This window comes from Oncorhynchus nerka, linkage group LG22 (assembly GCF_034236695.1).
Source record: "Oncorhynchus nerka isolate Pitt River linkage group LG22, Oner_Uvic_2.0, whole genome shotgun sequence".
In the NCBI taxonomy this organism is placed as follows: Eukaryota; Metazoa; Chordata; class Actinopteri; order Salmoniformes; family Salmonidae; genus Oncorhynchus; species Oncorhynchus nerka.
Genome location: NC_088417.1, coordinates 85,665,319 through 85,683,236, shown reverse-complemented (window position 1 = coordinate 85,683,236; position 17,918 = coordinate 85,665,319). Strand labels below are relative to the sequence as shown.

The window sequence follows — 17,918 nt, the reverse complement described above, 5'->3', positions numbered from 1 at the left end:
GTGGACCTATTTGGGCGGTAAGCAAATTGGAGTGGGTCTAGGGTGTCAGGTAGGGTGGAGGTGATATGGTCCTTGACTAGTCTCTCAAAGCACTTCATGATGACGGAAGTGAGTGCTACGGGCGGTAGTCGTTTAGCTCAGTTACCTTAGCTTTCTTGGGAACAGGAACAATGGTGGCCCTCTTGAAGCATGTGGGAACAGCAGACTGGTATAGGGATTGATTGAATATGTCCGTAAACACACCGGCCAGCTGGTCTGCGCATGCTCTGAGGGCACGGCTGGGGATGCCGTCTGGGCCTGCAGCCTTGCGAGGGTTAACACGTTTAAATGTCTTACTCACCTCGGCTGCAGTGAAGGAGAGACCGCATGTTTTCGTTGCAGGCCGTGTCAGTGGCACTGTATTGTCCTCAAAGCGGGCAAAAAAGTTATTTAGTCTGCCTGGGAGCAAGACATCCTGGTCCGTGACTGGGCTGGATTTCTTCTTGTAGTCCGTGATTGACTGTAGACCCTGCCACATGCCTCTTGTGTCTGAGCCGTTGAATTGAGATTCTACTTTGTCTCTGTACTGACGCTTAGCTTGTTTGATAGCCTTGTGGAGGGAATAGCTGCACTGTTTGTATTCGGTCATGTTACCAGTCACCTTGCCCTGATTAAAAGCAGTGGTTCGCGCTTTCAGTTTCACGCGAATGCTGCCATCAATCCACGGTTTCTGGTTAGGGAATGTTTTAATCGTTGCTATGGGAACGACATCTTCAACGCACGTTCTAATGAACTCGCACACCGAATCAGCGTATTTGTCAATATTGTTATCTGACGCAATACGAAACATATCCCAGTCCACGTGATGGAAGCAGTCTTGGAGTGTGGAGTCAGCTTGGTCGGACCAGCGTTGGACAGACCTCAGCGTGGGAGCCTCTTGTTTTAGTTTCTGTCTGTAGGCAGGGATCAACAAAATGGAGTCGTGGTCAGCTTTTCCGAAAGGGGGGGGCAGGGCCTTATATGCGTTGCGGAAGTTAGAGTAACAATGATCCAAGGTTTTTCCACCCCTGGTTGCGCAATCGATATGCTGATAAAATTTAGGAAGTCTTGTTTTCAGATTAGCCTTGTTAAAATCCCCAGCTACAATTAATGCAGCCTCCGGATAAATGTTTTCCAGTTTGCAAAGAGTCAAATAATTGTCCTACCTCATGATGCCATCTGTTTTGTGAAGTGCACCAGTCCCTCTTGCAGCAAAGCACCCCCACAACATGATGCTGCCACCCCCGTGCTTCACGGTTGGGATGGTGTTCTTCGGCTTGCAAACCTTCCCCTTTTTCCTCCAAACATAACAATGGTAATTATGGCCAAACAGTTCTATTTCTGTTTCATCAGACCAGAGGACATTTCTCCAAAAAGTATGATCTTTGTCTTTATGTGCAGTTGCAAACTGTAGTCTGGCTTTTTTATGGCGGTTTTTGGAGCAGTGGCTTCTTCCTTGTCCATAAAGGACTCGTTTTTACTGTGCATATAGATACTTTTGTACCTGTTTCCTCCAGCATCTTCACAAGGTCCTTTGCTGTTGTTCTGGGATTGATTTGCACTTTTCACACCAATGTACATTAATCTCTAGGAGACAGAACGCGACTCCTTCCTGAGCGGTATGATGGCTGATGGTGTTTATCCTTGCGTACTATTGTTTGTACAGATGAACGTGGTACCTTCAGGTGTTTGGAAATTGCTCTTAAGGATGAACCAGACTTGTGGAGGTCTACAATTGTTTTTCTGAGGTCTTGGCTAATTTCCTTTGATTTTCCCATGATGTCAAGCAAAGAGGCACTGAGTTTGAAGGTAGGCCTTGAAATACATCCACGGGTACATCTCCAATTGACTCAAATGATGACAATTAGCCTATAAGAAGCTTGTAAAGCCATGACATCATTTTCTGGAATTTTCCAAGCTGTTTAAAAGACACAGTCAACTTAGTGTATGTACACTTCTGACCCACTGGAATTGTGATACAGTGAATTCTAAGTGAAATAATCAGTCTGTAAACAATTGTTGGAAAAATGACTTGTGTCATGCACAAAGTAGATGTCCTAACCGACTTGTTTTAATAGGACATTTGTGGAGTGGTTGACAAACAAGTTTTAATGACTCCAACCTAAGTGTATGTAAACTTCCGACTTCAACTGTATATATATATATATAAAATTATATCACATTTAAAATACATCAATAAAAAAGGATGTGCCTAAGCTCAATTCTGAGTCTCGTAGCAAAGGTTCTGAATACTTTCTGTTTTTATTTTCAATACATTTGCAATTTCTAAAAATCTGTTTTCGCTTCGTCATTATGGGGTATTGTATGTACATTGATGAGGAAACATTTTTATTTAATCAATTTTGGAATAAGACTGTAACGTAACAAAATGTGGAAAAAGTAAAGGTGTCTGAATTCTTAACCGATGCACTGTATAGATATAATATATAGCTGTAATAGTGCCAGATATGTAGCGATCCATAGATCTACCTATCTATCCTGGATCACAACTGTTGGTCTTTCAGTCAGTCAACTGGTTGGGACGTGGGAGGCTGATTGATTGAAGGGTTTTCTGACCGACTGTGAACGAAGTGTGAAGGTGGGACCCATCGAGTCCAGCAGAGATTGTAAATGTGTGTGTGTGTGTGTGTGTGTGTGTGTGTGTGTGTGTGTGTGTGTGTGCATTGCGTGACTGAGTGAGTGAGAGATTATGCATTTCTGTGAGTGTGAGTGAGTGATATTGTGTGTGCCAGAAAGAGAGTGAGTGTGTGCGTGCGTGCGTGAGGGTGGGAAGAGGAGCCTGTTGGGACTTACATAATGAAGGCGCTGCTCCTCTCTGTTGCGTGTGCAAGCGTGTGTGTGTGAGCCAGCCAGCTAGCGAGCGTGTGCTCAGGCGACACACACACACACATTCACATTCTTTCTCTTATCTCTCTCTCTCTCTGGCGGGCACGTTAGGGGGTGGGAACGGATGGTTTATTGATAGGGAGGCTGCTTTATTGTGTGTGTCACTGGGAGAGAACACTGGGATAGTACAGTATTGACATTTAGAGGGACGGTCCTGCCACTGGGACAGACAGACCAGTACTGGGGGAAAGAGAGAGCTCTGACAGAGGACCACAGTGTATGGTAGAGCTGTTCAGGCATGGATGTGGCTGCTATGCACCAGGGCTATCCAAGCAGCGTCTACTCCTCTCACTACCAGGTAAACACAGTTGTTTGGTTCCTCGCATCACATTTCTTACATCTGTGTGTCGTCATTCAAATGGAATGGTGATGTTTTAGCTGATTGTTTTTTAGTTCGACCCTGTGTTTCAATCTGCTGCAGTTGTGTTCTATTAGGGAGCGATTTGTTCTTGAATGGTAATTGAGGGAGGATGAGTGAGGATGATTTGAATATGAAAGTACTTGAGGTTACTGATTTAGATGATTGTATTTTTGCCTTTGGGACTGAGGATGAGAATGTTGTCTGGTTGTTTGTATCTTGTTGGATGTGTGTGTGTAGGCGGGCCGTGGGGGCTTTTCTTAGGCCCCCCAAGTTTTCATTTAAAAAAATAATAATAATTTTCGTTGTTGGACATAAAATACTGTTTTTGTCAAATACTATATTGGTTTGCGGTCAATCTGCAGTGTACAAATTATTTCTAATTATGTTCTGGCAACCCAACCATCCTAAAGAAAACATCAGCCCGTGGCTGAATGGAATTTACAGACCCCGTCTTGGTAGTAGTGAAAGCTTAAAATGACTTAGAATTTGACTCATGGTTTGATCCCCCCTGTGCTGCTGTCCCTTTAGGAACAAACATGATCTTTTAGTCATTATCATTATCTCTGCGTGGTCTCTGCTGGTTTTGCCTCAGAGCAACCATCTCCTCCCTAATGGTGGTTTAACTGACGATGGAGGAACCATCTTGTCCCTAATGGTGGTTTAACTGACGATGGAGGAACCATCTTGTCCCTAATGGTGGTTTAACTGACGATGGAGGAACCTTCTCCTCCCTAATGGGGGTTTAACTGACGATGGAGGAACCATCTTGTCCCTAATGGTGGTTTAACTGACGATGGAGGAACCATCTCCTCCCTAATGGTGGTTTAACTGACGATGGAGGAACCATCTATCCTCCCTAATGGTGGTTTAACTGACGATGGAGGAACCATCTCCTCCCTAATGGTGGTTTAACTGACGATGGAGGAACCATGGAGGAACCAACTCCTCCCTAATGGTGGTTTAACTGACGATGGAGGAACCATCTCCTCCCTAATGGTGGTTTAACTGACGATGGAGGAACCATCTTGTCCCTAATGGTGGTTTAATGGAGGAACCATCTCCTCCCTAATGATGGTTTAACTGACGATGGAGGAACCATCTTGTCCCTAATGGTGGTTTAACTGACGATGGAGGAACCATCTCCTCCCTAATGGTGGTTTAACTGAACCATCTCCTCCCTAATGGTGGTTTAATGGAGGAACCATCTCCTCCCTAATGGTGGTTTAACTGACGATGGAGGAACCATCTTGTCCCTAATGGTGGTTTAACTACGATGGAGGAACCATCTTGTCCCTAATGGTGGTTTAACTGACGATGGAGGAACCATCTCCTCCCTAATGGTGGTTTTTAACTATGATGGTTTAACTGGATGGAGGAACCATCTCCTCCCTTATGTCCCTAATGGTGGTTTAACTGACGATGGAGGAACCATCTCCTCCCTTATGGTGGTTTAACTGACGATGGAGGAACCATCTTGTCCCTAATGGTGGTTTAACTGACGATGGAGGAACCATCTTGTCCCCTAATGGTGGTTTAACTGACGATGGAGGAACCATCTTGTCCCTAATGGTGGTTTAACTGACGATGGAGGAACCATCTTGTCCCTAATGGTGGTTTAACTTGGAGGAACCACTCCCTAATGGTGGTTTAACTGACGATGGAGGAACCATCTCCTCCCTTATGATGGTTTAACTGACGATGGAGGAACCATCTCCTCCCTTATGATGGTTTAACTGACGATGGAGGAACCATCTCCTCTCCCTAATGGTGGTTTAACTGACGATGGAGGAACCATCTGGAGGAAACCATCCCTAATGGTGGTTTAACTGACGATGGAGGAACCATCTCCTCCCTATGATGGAGGTGGTTTAACTGACGATGGAGGAACCATCTTGTCCCTAATGATGGTTTAACTGACGATGGAGGAACCATCTTGTCCCTAATGGTGGTTTAACTGACGATGGAGGAACCATCTCCTCCCTAATGGTGGTTTAACTGACGATGGAGGAACCATCTTGTCCCTGGTTTAATGGTGGTTTAACTGACGATGGAGGAACCATCTTCCTCCTAATGGTGGTTTAACTGACGATGGAGGAAATGGTGGTTTAACTGACGATGGAGGAACCATCTCCTCCCTAATGGTGGTTTAACTGACGATGGAGGAACCATCTCCTCCCTTATGATGGTTTAACTGACGATGGAGGAACCATCTCCTCCCTAATGGTGGTTTAACTGACGATGGAGGAACCATCTCCTCCTTATGATGGTTGATGGAGGAACCATCTTGTCCCTAATGGTGGTTTAACTGGATGGAGGAACCATCTCCTCCCTAATGGTGGTTTAACTGACGATGGAGGAACCATCTCCTCCCTAATGGTGGTTTAACTGACGATGGAGGAACCATCTCCTCCCTAATGGTGGTTTAACTGACGATGGAGGAACCATCTCCTCCCTAATGGTGGTTTAACTGACGATGGAGGAACCATCTTGTCCCTAATGGTGGTTTAACTGACGATGGAGGAACCATCTTGTCCCTAATGGTGGTTTAACTGACGATGGAGGAACCATCTCCTCCCTAATGGTGGTTTAACTGGAGGAACCATCGATGGAGGAACCCTCCTCCCTATGATGGTTTAACTGACGATGGAGGAACCATCTCCTCCCTTATGGTGGTTTAACTGACGATGGAGGAACCATCTCCTCCCTAATGGTGGTTTAATGGATGGGTTTAATGGTGGTTTAACTGACGATGGAGGAACCATCTCCTCCCTAATGGTGGTTTTTAACTGACGATGGAGGAACCATCGATGGAGGAACCATCTCCCTTAATGATGGTTTAACTGACGATGGAGGAACCATCTCCTCCCTTATGATGGTTTAACTGACGATGGAGGAACCATCTCCTCCCTAATGGTTTAACTGACGATGGTTTAACTGACGATGGAGGAACCATCTCCTCCCTAATGGTGGTTTAACTGACGATGGAGGAACCATCTCCTCCCTAATGGTGGTTTAACTGACGATGGAGGAACCATCTTGTCCCTAATGGTGGTTTAACTGACGATGGAGGAACCATCTCCTCCCTAATGGTGGTTTAACTGACGATGGAGGAACCATCTCCTCCCTAATGGTGGTTTAACTGACGATGGAGGAACCATCTTGTCCCTAATGGTGGTTTAACTGACGATGGAGGAACCATCTCCTCCCTAATGGTGGTTTAACTGACGATGGAGGAACCATCTCCTCCCTTATGATGGTTTAACTGGACGATGGAGGAACCATCTCCATCTCCCTTATGGTGGTTTAACTGACGATGGAGGAACCATCTTGTCCCTAATGGTGGTTTAACTGACGATGGAGGAACCATCTCCTCCCTTATGATGGTTTAACTGACGATGGAGGAACCATCTCCTCCCTAATGATGGTTTAACTGACGATGGAGGAACCATCTCCTCCCTTATGGGGGTTTAACTGACGATGGAGGAACCATCTTGTCCCTAATGGTGGTTTAACTGACGATGGAGGAACCATCTTGTCCCTAATGGTGGTTTAACTGACGATGGAGGAACCATCTCCTCCCTAATGGTGGTTTAACTGACGATGGAGGAACCATCTTGTCTGTAATGGTGGTTTAACTGACGATGGAGGAACCATCTTGTCCCTAATGGTGGTTTAACTGACGATGGAGGAACCATCTCCTCCCTAATGGTGGTTTAACTGACGATGGAGGAACCCTTATGATGGTTTAACTGACGATGGAGGAACCATCTCCTCCCTTATGATGGTTTAACTGACGATGGAGGAACCATCTCCTCCCTTATGATGGTTTAACTGACGATGGAGGAACCATCTCCTCCCTAATGGTGGTTTAACTGACGATGGAGGAACCATCTCCTCCCTTATGATGGTTTAACTGACGATGGAGGAACCATCTTGTCCCTAATGGTGGTTTAACTGACGATGGAGGAACCATCTCCTCCCTAATGGTGGTTTAACTGACGATGGAGGAACCATCTCCTCCCTAATGGTGGTTTAACTGACGATGGAGGAACCATCTTGTCCCTAATGGTGGTTTAACTGACGATGGAGGAACCATCTCCTCCCTAATGGTGGTTTAACTGACGATGGAGGAACCATCTTGTCTCTAATGGTGGTTTAACTTATGATGGTTTAACTGACGATGGAGGAACCATCTTGTCCCTAATGGTGGTTTAACTGACGATGGAGGAACCATCTCCTCCCTTATGATGGTTTAACTGACGATGGAGGAACCATCTCCTCCCTTATGATGGTTTAACGATGGAGGAACCATCTCCTCCCTAATGGTGGTTTAACTGACGATGGAGGAACCATCTCCTCCCTTATGATGGTTTAACTGACGATGGAGGAACCATCTTGTCCCTAATGGTGGTTTAACTGACGATGGAGGAACCATCTCCTCCCCGATGGAGGAACCAATGGTGGTTTAACTGACGATGGAGGAACCATCTTGTCCCTAATGGTGGTTTAACTGACGATGGAGGAACCATCTGGAGGAACCATCTCCTCCTTAATGATGGTTTAACTGACGATGGAGGAACCATCTCCTCCCTAATGGTGGTTTAACTGACGATGGAGGAACCATCTCCTCCCTAATGGTGGTTTAACTGACGATGGAGGAACCATCTTCCTCCCTAATGGTGGTTTAACTGACGATGGAGGGTCCCTAATGGTGGTTTAACCATCTTGTCCCTAATGGTGGTTTAATGGATGGAGGAACCATCTCCTCCCTAATGGTGGTTTAACTGACGATGGAGGAACCATCTTCCTCCCTAATGGTGGTTTAACTGACGATGGAGGAACCATCTTGTCCTTAATGGTGGTTTAACTGACGATGGAGGAACCATCTTGTCCCTAATGGTGGTTTAACTGACGATGGAGGAACCATCTCCTCCCTAATGGTGGTTTAACTGACGATGGAGGAACCATCTCCTCCCTAATGGTGGTTTAACTGACGATGGAGGAACCATCTCCCTAATGGTGGTTCCCTACCATGGTGGTTTAACTGACGATGGAGGAACCATCTTGTCCCTAATGGTGGTTTAACTGACGATGGAGGAACCATCTCCTCCCTAATGGTGGTTTAACTGACGATGGAGGAACCATCTCCTCCCTAATGGTGGTTTAACTGACGATGGAGGAACCATCTCCTCCCTTATGATGGTTTAACTGACGATGGAGGAACCATCTCCTCCCTTATGGTGGTTTAAAGATGGAGGAACCATCTTGTCCCTAATGGTGGTTTAACTGGATGGAGGAACCATCTCCTCCCTAATGGTGGTTTAACTGACGATGGAGGAACCATCTCCTCCCTAATGGTGGTTTAACTGACGATGGAGGAACCATCTCCTCCCTAATGGTGGTTGGTGGTTTAACTGACGATGGAGGAACCATCTCCTCCCTTATGGTGGTTTAACTGACGATGGAGGAACCATCTCCTCCCTAATGGTGGTTTAACTGACGATGGAGGAACCATCTCCTCCCTTATGATGGTTTAACTGACGATGGAGGAACCATCTCCTCCCTAATGGTGGTTTAACTGACGATGGAGGAACCATCTTGTCTGTAATGGTGGTTTAACTGACGATGGAGGAACCATCTTGTCCCTAATGGTGGTTTAACTGACGATGGAGGAACCATCTCCTCCCTAATGGTGGTTTAACTGACGATGGAGGAACCCTTATGATGGTTTAACTGACGATGGAGGAACCATCTCCTCCCTTATGGTGGTTTAACTGACGATGGAGGAACCATCTCCTCCCTAATGGTGGTTTATCTGACGATGGAGGAACCATCTCCTCCCTAATGGTGGTTTAACTGACGATGGAGGAACCATCTGACGATGTCCCTAATGGTGGTTTAACTGACTCCTGATGGAGGAACCATCTCCTCCCTAATGGTGGTTTAACTGACGATGGAGGAACCATCTCCTCCCTAATGGTGGTTTAACTGACGATGGAGGAACCATCTTGTCCCTAATGGTGGTTTAACTGACGATGGAGGAACCATCTCCTCCCTAATGGTGGTTTAACTGACGATGGAGGAACCATCTCCTCCCTAATGGTGGTTTAACTGACGATGGAGGAACCCTTATGATGGTTTAACTGACGATGGAGGAACCATCTCCTCCCTTATGATGGTTTAACTGACGATGGAGGAACCATCTCCTCCCTTATGGGGGTTTAACTGACGATGGAGGAACCATCTCGTCCCTAATGGTGGTTTAATGACGATGGAGGAACCATCTTGTCCCTAATGGTGGTTTAACTGACGATGGAGGAACCATCTCCTCCCTTATGATGGTTTAACTGACGATGGAGGAACCATCTCCTCCCTAATGGTGGTTTAACTGACGATGGAGGAACCATCTCCTCCCTTATGATGGTTTAACTGACGATGGAGGAACCATCTCCTCCCTTATGATGGTTTAACTGACGATGGAGGAACCATCTCCTCCCTAATGGTGGTTTAACTGACGATGGAGGAACCATCTTGTCCCTAATGGTGGTTTAACTGACGATGGAGGAACCATCTTGTCCCTAATGGTGGTTTAACTGACGATGGAGGAACCATCTCCTCCCTAATGGTGGTTTAACTGACGATGGAGGAACCATCTCGATGGAGGAACCATCTCCTCCCTAATGGTGGTTTAAATGACGATGGAGGAACCATCTCCTCCCTTATGATGGTTTAACTGACGATGGAGGAACCATCTCCTCCCTTATGATGGTTTAACTGACGATGGAGGAACCATCTCCTACCTTATGGGGGTTTAACTGACGATGGAGGAACCATCTTGTCCCTAATGGTGGTTTAACTGACGATGGAGGAACCATCTCCTCCCTAATGGTGGTTTAACTGACGATGGAGGAACCATCTTGTCTGTAATGGTGGTTTAACTGACGATGGAGGAACCATCTCCTCCCTAATGGTGGTTTAACTGACGATGGAGGAACCATCTCCTCCCTTATGATGGTTTAACTGACGATGGAGGAACCATCTCCTCCCTAATGGTGGTTTAACTGACGATGGAGGAACCATCTCCTCCCTAATGGTGGTTTAACTGACAATGGAGGAACCATCTTGTCCCTAATGGTGGTTTAACTGACGATGGAGGAACCATCTTGTCCCTAATGGTGGTTTAACTGACGATGGAGGAACCATCTTGTCCCTAATGGTGGTTTAACTGACAATGGAGGAACCATCTCCTCCCTTATGATGGTTTAACTGACGATGGAGGAACCATCTCCTCCCTTATGATGGTTTAACTGACGATGGAGGAATGGTGGGATGGAGGAACCATCTCCTCCCTAATGGTGGTTTAACTGACGATGGAGGAACCATCTCCTCCCTAATGGTGGTTTAACTGACGATGGAGGAACTCCTTATGATGGTTTCTGGAGGAACCATCTCCTCCCTTATGGGGGTTTAACTGACGATGGAGGAACCATCTTGTCCCTAATGGTGGTTTAACTGACGATGGAGGAACCATCTCCTCCCTTATGATGGTTTAACTGACGATGGAGGAACCATCTCCTCCCTTATGGGGGTTTAACTGACGATGGAGGAACCATCTTGTCCCTAATGGTGGTTTAACTGACGATGGAGGAACCATCTTGTCCCTAATGGTGGTTTAACTGACGATGGAGGAACCATCTCCTCCCTAATGGTGGTTTAACTGACGATGGAGGAACCATCTTGTCTGTAATGGTGGTTTAACTGACGATGGAGGAACCATCTCCTCCCTAATGGTGGTTTAACTGACGATGGAGGAACCATCTCCTCCCTAATGGTGGTTTAACTGACGATGGAGGAACCATCTCCTCCCTTATGATGGTTTAACTGACGATGGAGGAACCATCTTGTCCCTAATGGTGGTTTAACTGACGATGGAGGAACCATCTCCTCCCTTATGATGGTTTAACTGACGATGGAGGAACCATCTTGTCCCTAATGGTGGTTTAACTGACGATGGAGGAACCATCTCCTCCCTAATGGTGGTTTAACTGACGATGGAGGAACCATCTTGTCCCTAATGGTGGTTTAACTGACGATGGAGGAACCATCTTGTCCCTAATGGTGGTTTAACTGGTGGTTTAACTGACAATGGACGATGGAGGAACCATCTTGTCCCTAATGGTGGTTTAACTGACGATGGAGGAACCATCTCCTCCCTTATGATGGTTTAACTGACGATGGAGGAACCATCTCCTCCCTAATGGTGGTTTAACTGACGATGGAGGAACCATCTCCTCCCTAATGGTGGTTTAACTGGCGATGGAGGAACCATCTCCTCCCTAATGGTGGTTTAACTGACGATGGAGGAACCATCTCCTCCCTTATGATGGTTTAACTGACGATGGAGGAACCATCTCCTCCCTTATGGGGGTTTAACTGACGATGGAGGAACCATCTTGTCCCTTATGGTGGTTTAACTGACGATGGAGGAACCATCTCCTCCCTAATGGTGGTTTAACTGACGATGGAGGAACCATCTTGTCCCTAATGGTGGATTAACTGATGATGGAGGAACCATCTTGTCCCTAATGGTGGTTTAACTGACGATGGAGGAACCATCTCCTCCCTTATGGGGGTTTAACTGACGATGGAGGAACCATCTCGTCCCTAATGGTGGTTTAACTGACGATGGAGGAACCATCTCCTCCCTTATGATGGTTTAACTGACGATGGAGGAACCATCTCCTCCCTAATGGTGGTTTAACTGACGATGGAGGAACCATCTTGTCTGTAATGGTGGTTTAACTGACGATGGAGGAACCATCTTGTCCCTAATGGTGGTTTAACTGACGATGGAGGAACCATCTCCTCCCTAATGGTGGTTTAACTGACGATGGAGGAACCCTTATGATGGTTTAACTGACGATGGAGGAACCATCTCCTCCCTAATGGTGGTTTAACTGACGATGGAGGAACCATCTCCTCCCTAATGGTGGTTTATCTGACGATGGAGGAACCATCTCCTCCCTAATGGTGGTTTAACTGACGATGGAGGAACCATCTCCTCCCTTATGATGGTTTAACTGACGATGGAGGAACCATCTTGTCCCTAATGGTGGTTTAACTGACGATGGAGAACCATCTCCTCCCTAATGGTTTAACTGACGATGGAGGAACCATCTCCTCCCTACGATGGAGGAACCATCTCCTCCCTAATGGTGGTTTAACTGACGATGGAGGAACCATCTTGTCCCTAATGGTGGTTTAACTGACGATGGAGGAACCATCTCCTCCCTAATGGTGGTTTAACTGACGATGGAGGAACCATCTTGTCTGTAATGGTGGTTTAACTGACGATGGAGGAACCCTTATGATGGTTTAACTGACGATGGAGGAACCATCTCCTCCCTTATGATGGTTTAACTGACGATGGAGGAACCATCTCCTCCCTTATGGGGGTTTAACTGACGATGGAGGAACCATCTCGTCCCTAATGGTGGTTTAACTGACGATGGAGGAACCATCTCCTCCCTAATGGTGGTTTAACTGACGATGGAGGAACCATCTCCTCCCTTATGTTGGTTTAACTGACGATGGAGGAACCATCTCCTCCCTTATGATGGTTTAACTGACGATGGAGGAACCATCTCCTCCCTTATGATGGTTTAACTAACGATGGAGGAACCATCTCCTCCCTAATGGTGGTTTAACTGACGATGGAGGAACCATCTCCTCCCTAATGGTGGTTTAACTGACGATGGAGGAACCATCTCCTCCCTAATGGTGGTTTAACTGACGATGGAGGAACCATCTCCTCCCTAATGTTGGTTTAACTGATGATGGAGGAACCATCTTGTCCCTAATGGTGGTTTAACTGACGATGGAGGAACCATCTTGTCCCTAATGGTGGTTTAACTGACGATGGAGGAACCATCTTGTCCCTAATGGTGGTTTAACTGACGATGGAGGAACCATCTCCTCCCTTATGATGGTTTAACTGACGATGGAGGAACCATCTCCTCCCTAATGGTGGTTTAACTGACGATGGAGGAACCATCTCCTCCCTAATGGTGGTTTAACTGACGATGGAGGAACCATCTCGTCCCTAATGGTGGTTTAACTGACGATGGAGGAACCATCTCCTCCCTAATGGTGGTTTAACTGACAATGGAGGAACCATCTCCTCCCTAATGGTGGTTTAACTGACGATGGAGGAACCATCTCCTCCCTTATGATGGTTTAACTGACGATGGAGGAACCATCTCCTCCCTTATGGGGGTTTAACTGAAGATGGAGGAACCATCTTGTCCCTAATGGTGGTTTAACTGACGATGGAGGAACCATCTCCCTTATGATGGTTTAACTGACGATGAAGGAACCATCTCCTCCCTAATGGTGGTTTAACTGACGATGGAGGAACCATCTCGATGGAGGAACCCTCCCTAATGGTGGTTTAACTGACGATGGAGGAACCATCTCCTCCCTAATGGTGGTTTAACTGACGATGGAGGAACCATCTCCTCCCTTATGATGGTTTAACTGACGATGGAGGAACCATCTCCTCCCTAATGGTGGTTTAACTGATCTTGTCCCGATGGAGGAACCATCTCCTCCCTAATGGTGGTTTAACTGACGATGGAGGAACCATCTTGTCCTAATGGTGGTTTAACTGGAGGAACCATCTCCTCCTAATGGTGGTTTAACTGACGATGGAGGAACCATCTTGTCCCTAATGGTGGTTTAACTGACGATGGAGGAACCATCTCCTCCCTAATGGTGGTTTAACTGACGATGGAGGAACCCTTATGATGGTTTAACTGACGATGGAGGAACCATCTCCTCCCTAATGGTGGTTTAACTGACGATGGAGGAACCATCTCCTCCCTAATGGTGGTTTATCTGACGATGGAGGAACCATCTCCTCCCTAATGGTGGTTTAACTGACGATGGAGGAACCATCTCCTCCCTTATGATGGTTTAACTGACGATGGAGGAACCATCTTGTCCCTAATGGTGGTTTAACTGACGATGGAGGAACCATCTCCTCCCTAATGGTGGTTTAACTGACGATGGAGGAACCATCTCCTCCCTAATGGTGGTTTAACTGACGATGGAGGAACCATCTTGTCCCTAATGGTGGTTTAACTGACGATGGAGGAACCATCTCCTCCCTAATGGTGGTTTAACTGACGATGGAGGAACCATCTGACGATGGAGGAACCATCTTGTCTGTAATGGTGGTTTAACTGACGATGGAGGAACCCTTATGATGGTTTAACTGACGATGGAGGAACCATCTCCTCCCTTATGATGGTTTAACTGACGATGGAGGAACCATCTCCTCCCTTATGGGGGTTTAACTGACGATGGAGGAACCATCTCGTCCCTAATGGTGGTTTAACTGACGATGGAGGAACCATCTCCTCCCTTATGATGGTTTAACTGACGATGGAGGAACCATCTCCTCCCTTATGATGGTTTAACTAACGATGGAGGAACCATCTCCTCCCTAATGGTGGTTTAATTGACGATGGAGGAACCATCTCCTCCCTAATGGTGGTTTAACTGACGATGGAGGAACCATCTCCTCCCTAATGGTGGTTTAACTGACGATGGAGGAACCATCTCCTCCCTAATGTTGGTTTAACTGATGATGGAGGAACCATCTTGTCCCTAATGGTGGTTTAACTGACGATGGAGGAACCATCTTGTCCCTAATGGTGGTTTAACTGACGATGGAGGAACCATCTTGTCCCTAATGGTGGTTTAACTGACGATGGAGGAACCATCTCCTCCCTTATGATGGTTTAACTGACGATGGAGGAACCATCTCCTCCCTAATGGTGGTTTAACTGACGATGGAGGAACCATCTCCTCCCTAATGGTGGTTTAACTGACGATGGAGGAACCATCTTGTCCCTAATGGTGGTTTAACTGACGATGGAGGAACCATCTCCTCCCTAATGGTGGTTTAACTGACAATGGAGGAACCATCTCCTCCCTAATGGTGGTTTAACTGACGATGGAGGAACCATCTCCTCCCTTATGATGGTTTAACTGACGATGGAGGAACCATCTCCTCCCTTATGGGGGTTTAACTGAAGATGGAGGAACCATCTTGTCCCTAATGGTGGTTTAACTGACGATGGAGGAACCATCTCCCTTATGATGGTTTAACTGACGATGAAGGAACCATCTCCTCCCTAATGGTGGTTTAACTGACGATGGAGGAACCATCTCCTCCCTAATGGTGGTTTAACTGACGATGGAGGAACCATCTCCTCCCTAATGGTGGTTTAACTGACGATGGAGGAACCATCTCCTCCCTTATGATGGTTTAACTGACGATGGAGGAACCATCTCCTCCCTAATGGTGGTTTAACTGACGATGGAGGAACCATCTCCTCCCTTATGATGGTTTAACTGACGATGGAGGAACCATCTCCTCCCTTATGATGGTTTAACTAACGATGGAGGAACCATCTCCTCCCTAATGGTGGTTTAATTGACGATGGAGGAACCATCTCCTCCCTAATGGTGGTTTAACTGACGATGGAGGAACCATCTCCTCCCTAATGGTGGTTTAACTGACGATGGAGGAACCATCTCCTCCCTTATGATGGTTTAACTGACGATGGAGGAACCATCTCCTCCCTAATGGTGGTTTAACTGACGATGGAGGAACCATCTCCTCCCTTATGATGGTTTAACTGACGATGGAGGAACCATCTCCTCCCTAATGGTGGTTTAACTGACGATGGAGGAACCATCTCCTCCCTAATGGTGGTTTAACTGACGATGGAGGAACCATCTCCTCCCTAATGGTGGTTTAACTGACGATGGAGGAACCATCTCCTCCCTTATGATGGTTTAACTGACGATGGAGGAACCATCTCCTCCATCGACATTAATGCTAGAAGTGACTCCATCCCTCACACACTCACAGTATGTCTCTGTACCTATGTTTGGCAGACAGCTCATATAATGAGTAATGTTCATCTTTGTATACCGAGGAAGCGGCTGTTCCAGTGGAGCAGCGTAACGCAGCACTGTGGCTTCGTGTTAATGTCCGTGACTAAGACTGTTAGAGAGGCGTGAAGAAGATACAGATTTTTCTGTTTACTGTTTACTGCGTGTCTAAATCTCTCTCTTTTGTCTGTCTCTTTCCTTCCTTTCATCTTTCCATCCATCCGTGGATCATCTTCCAGCTCGAGGCATTGAAACAGCAGAATTCCAAATTCCAGGAAGAACTCAGTCTCTCGCAGGTGCGAGGCAGCTCAGAAAGCCAGCACATCGGAACTCTGTGCAAGGAAATGTGAGTATGGACGAAGGTTTCTTACGCTTGCTTGTTGCTTGCACAGCATTGTTGATGGAATGTGTGTGTAAACGGCTGAAACCAGAGTATTGGAATGTTGTGCTAGTAAAGATGAGTAGAACTAGAACCAGGAGTACCGACATATCAGAATTCTATGCATGGAAATGATGGTTCCTTAGATGATACGGTGGCATTCAGCGTTCAATTTATACATTGACTACAGACTGCCCTGGAAACAGCGACTAAACCCAACATGCCAGCTTCTTTGGGCCCAAAACACACAGGAGGAGAGGAGTGTAAGCTATGTGACTTTGAGTTGTTTCAGTGTGTGGGTTAGACCAGCGCTTCAGAAGCCCGTGCAGGGAAACGTGAGAGAGGCTCGTAGCAAGGTCTTATTCAAATAGAGTCATAGACTCATATATAAATCTGACTCATGCTGCTTACTCATACTGATGATGTGGCCGAGACACACAGTGAGAGATACAGAGGTAGATTGAGGGAGAAATAAAACGATCGAGAGATGGAGTGGGAGACTTAAGAGGGAGATCATGAGAGAGATTGAGAGAACTTGAAGTACAATTCACTTGTATAGTCAGCCTGTAATACCAGTGTGTAAGCATGCTGTGTAGAACGTAGTCCTCTGATATTAGAACCTGAAAACCAGTTACCAGTAATGATGGCATAGTTCCCTCTGTGCCTTACGAGACAGCAGTATGCTACTGAAAGGTACATGTATGTAGCGAGGCTGCCACAGAGAGAGAAAGACCATATGAAACCTCTCTTTGTTATGGTGAGCGTCATGCATGACGTAGAGTTCTATTTATACGTCTGTGTGTGTGCATGTTGAAGTGCATGTTTAACGTTGTGTGTGTGTGTGTGTGTCATCAGGTCCTTTATTATTCACTTTGTCCTGATTTATCTATTAGTGGCCATACATCTTTCTTCTCCTTCACTCATCCCTCTCTCCCTTCATCCTATAAAGAGACACTCATCCCTCTCTAGCTCCTATAAAGAGACAGACTCATCCCTCTCTCCCTCCTATGAAGAGACAGACTCATCCCTCTCTCCCTCCTATGAAGAGACAGACTCATCCCTCTCTCCCTCCTATGAAGAGACAGATTCATCCCTCTCTCCCTTCATCCTATAAAGAGACAGATTCATCCCTCTCTCCCTCCACCCATAAGGGATGTTATATAATCACATCTTCTCCTAGAACCGCCTGCCTCCAACATGGCCGCACCGTGCATCGCATCTCATGACCTCCATGATGTGTGCATTATTTACATTTGTATTTATTGAACCTTTATTTAACTAGGCAAG

At 46.3% G+C, this 17,918-nt stretch overlaps 1 protein-coding gene across 4 annotated transcripts in view; it reads left to right on the top strand.

Annotated features, from left to right (window-relative positions):
- Positions 1–17,918, top strand: part of LOC115105901 (CAP-Gly domain-containing linker protein 1-like) — a 71,265-nt gene that overhangs the window by 41,610 nt on the left and 11,737 nt on the right. For all 4 annotated transcript variants that reach the window (XM_065007514.1, XM_065007512.1, XM_065007513.1 and 1 more), the window contains one exon: positions 16,492–16,598. In XM_065007514.1, coding sequence (XP_064863586.1) covers positions 16,492–16,598 — 107 coding nt within the window. The remainder of the gene's footprint in view (positions 1–16,491; positions 16,599–17,918) is intronic.